Source organism: Temnothorax curvispinosus, unplaced genomic scaffold, assembly GCF_003070985.1.
Source record: "Temnothorax curvispinosus isolate PA1 unplaced genomic scaffold, ASM307098v1 QBEX01004028.1, whole genome shotgun sequence".
NCBI lineage: Eukaryota > Metazoa > Arthropoda > Insecta > Hymenoptera > Formicidae > Temnothorax > Temnothorax curvispinosus.
The window spans coordinates 1-2,178 of NW_020213808.1; the positions used below are offsets into that span (position 1 = coordinate 1).

The 2,178-nt window shown below is 53.2% G+C and overlaps 1 protein-coding gene across 1 annotated transcript; it reads left to right on the top strand.

The window, feature by feature from the left end:
* The first annotated feature begins 708 nt into the window (after positions 1–708).
* LOC112453097 lies at positions 709–1,650 on the top strand. Its single transcript, XM_025013649.1, has one exon. It carries the CDS (start codon positions 709–711, stop codon positions 1,648–1,650), a length of 942 nt encoding a protein of 313 aa, XP_024869417.1.
* The last annotated feature ends 528 nt before the right edge of the window (positions 1,651–2,178 follow it).

Genomic DNA, 2,178 nt, shown 5'->3' on the forward strand with positions numbered 1-2,178 from the left:
CTCTCTCTCTCTCTCTCTCTCTCTCTCTCTCTCTCTCTCCCCCTCTCTCTCTCTCTGTGTGAGTATCGGCGGTTGTCTTTGTGCTTTGCTCCTGCATTAGTGAACTCTTTCGCTGCCGCAAGCTGCCTCCGGGCGTTTTTGTTTCAGAATCGAGCGAATCTTTTGTTGCTTGTCACGAGTCATATTCTTCTACTTGGAGTTGGCCACTCAATTCCGAGAAATTTCGTGACAAGATCCTTTGTTCATCCTAACCTCATTCCTGGAATCATCGAGGAACTCTTGGAATCTACCGTGCCGAGCGTTTGCCCTGCTGCGCATGCGCCTGCCTTTCTATGCATGCTCCACTACTTCTCGTTGCGCACGCTCCTGCCTGTCTGCTCCTTCTGCGCCTCACATTTGCACCTGTACGCGCGCATGTGTGCCACCTTTCGAGCGAACTAAGCCGGTGCTAGCGTGTTGCCACCTTCACCGCGCACAGGCGTGCCACCCAGATTGTGCGCGCATAGTGACACCTGCCGTCATCTCGCTTTTCCGACCATAGTATCAATATCTGGATCTATGCAGCGAATTTGCACCAGGTGCTCCAAATCTATTGCCGGTCTGTTCGAGTCGTGCGTGGAGTGCGGAAGAGCCTTCCACCCTGGTTGCGTCAGGGCTTATCTTGTCACTAAGTCTGCCGGTGACTGCTGTAGGGAGCGCTTGTCCAAAATGCCGCTAACGCCTAGGGACACTCAGGCACCTCGATCCATTGATCTTCGCAGTTCTGCTTCCCCGGGTGTGGGGGCTACTGCTTCACCTGGTGCGCATTCGTCGACCACCGATGTGCTGCTGCAATCAATTCTGTCTAAAATCGAAGAATCTGACAAAAAATTCGCAGCCAGGCTGGACGAACTCGACAAAAAGTTTACTGCTGTATTCGAGAAATCGGACAAAAAAATATCGGCCTTTATCGATCGCCAAGAGGCCGTGAACGCTGACTTCGCGCGTAAACTTGACCAATTACCAGACATTTTGAAAATCGCGAAGGATCACGGTGAAAGAATAGCGGCTTTGGAGGCTCGGAGCGCCCAACTGGAGAGCGCTCAGCGTGTGGCTTGCGAGTCGTCTGCTGCATCGTCGGTCTCCAGAACGTCGGATATCATTATCTCGGGTATTCCGAGCGAGATTACTGAAGCTTCCGGTGTGATAGCCAGAAGCGTCTTCACAGCGTTGGGTATTCCTCAACTTGTCACCGACGTCCTGGAGACCCGTGATGCGGTGAGGCGTGGTGTGTCGGTCGGGGCAGTCGGAGCGTCGAGCGTTGCTTCGGCTTCGGCTTCTGACGGGCGGGCCGAGGCGACTAATCGTAGGAGATCAGTGATAGTTGCGCTCAAGTCGCGTGAGATTCGGGATCACGTTCTCAAAGTGATGCGTGTAAGACGACGACTGTCGGTGGGCGATGTTTTTGGGAGTGGTGCCTCGGGCAGCGTATATGTAAACGAGCTGCTCCCGGCCGACACTTACAATTTATTGCGTCAAGCGAGGGTGAGAGCAAGGCAATCTTCTTACAGGCATGTGTGGAGCAGGGATGGTAGGATCTTCGTCCGTAAAGACCGTGGACAGCCTCCTATATTGATTACTTCCGACGCTGATTTCGCGGAGCTTCAGTGACCCGAGGAGGGTGTGTGTCGGGTTCCTGCTGCCCCACATGACTGTCTCAAGGTTGCTCACCTCAATGCCAGCTCCCTCCCTGCCCATCTCGAGTCGATTCAGGCGTTTTTAGCATCTAAATCGTTTCACATTGTCTCAATCTCTGAAACCTGGCTTCACTCGCATATTTCCGACGATCTGGTGCGAATTGCCGGGTACTACATGGTCCGTGCCGACAGAGAGGGCAGGGAGGGAGGTGGGGTGGCCTGTTATGTTCACGAGTCGCTTAGAGCGCGTGTCCTTGCCTCATCTCCTCCTGCTTTCGCGAATGCGCCGGAATATCTCATTCTCGAGGTTCGCGATGGCATGCGGGAGCCTCTCTTATTCACCTCGATGTATCGCAGACCCAAGGGTAGAAATTTCGACGAGTATGTAGACGCGCTTACTGGAGTATTGCACAATTACAAAAACATTGTTATCACCGGCGACTTAAACTGCAATCTCCTCACATCTTCTTACGAATCCAATCATTTGAGAGACGTGGCCATG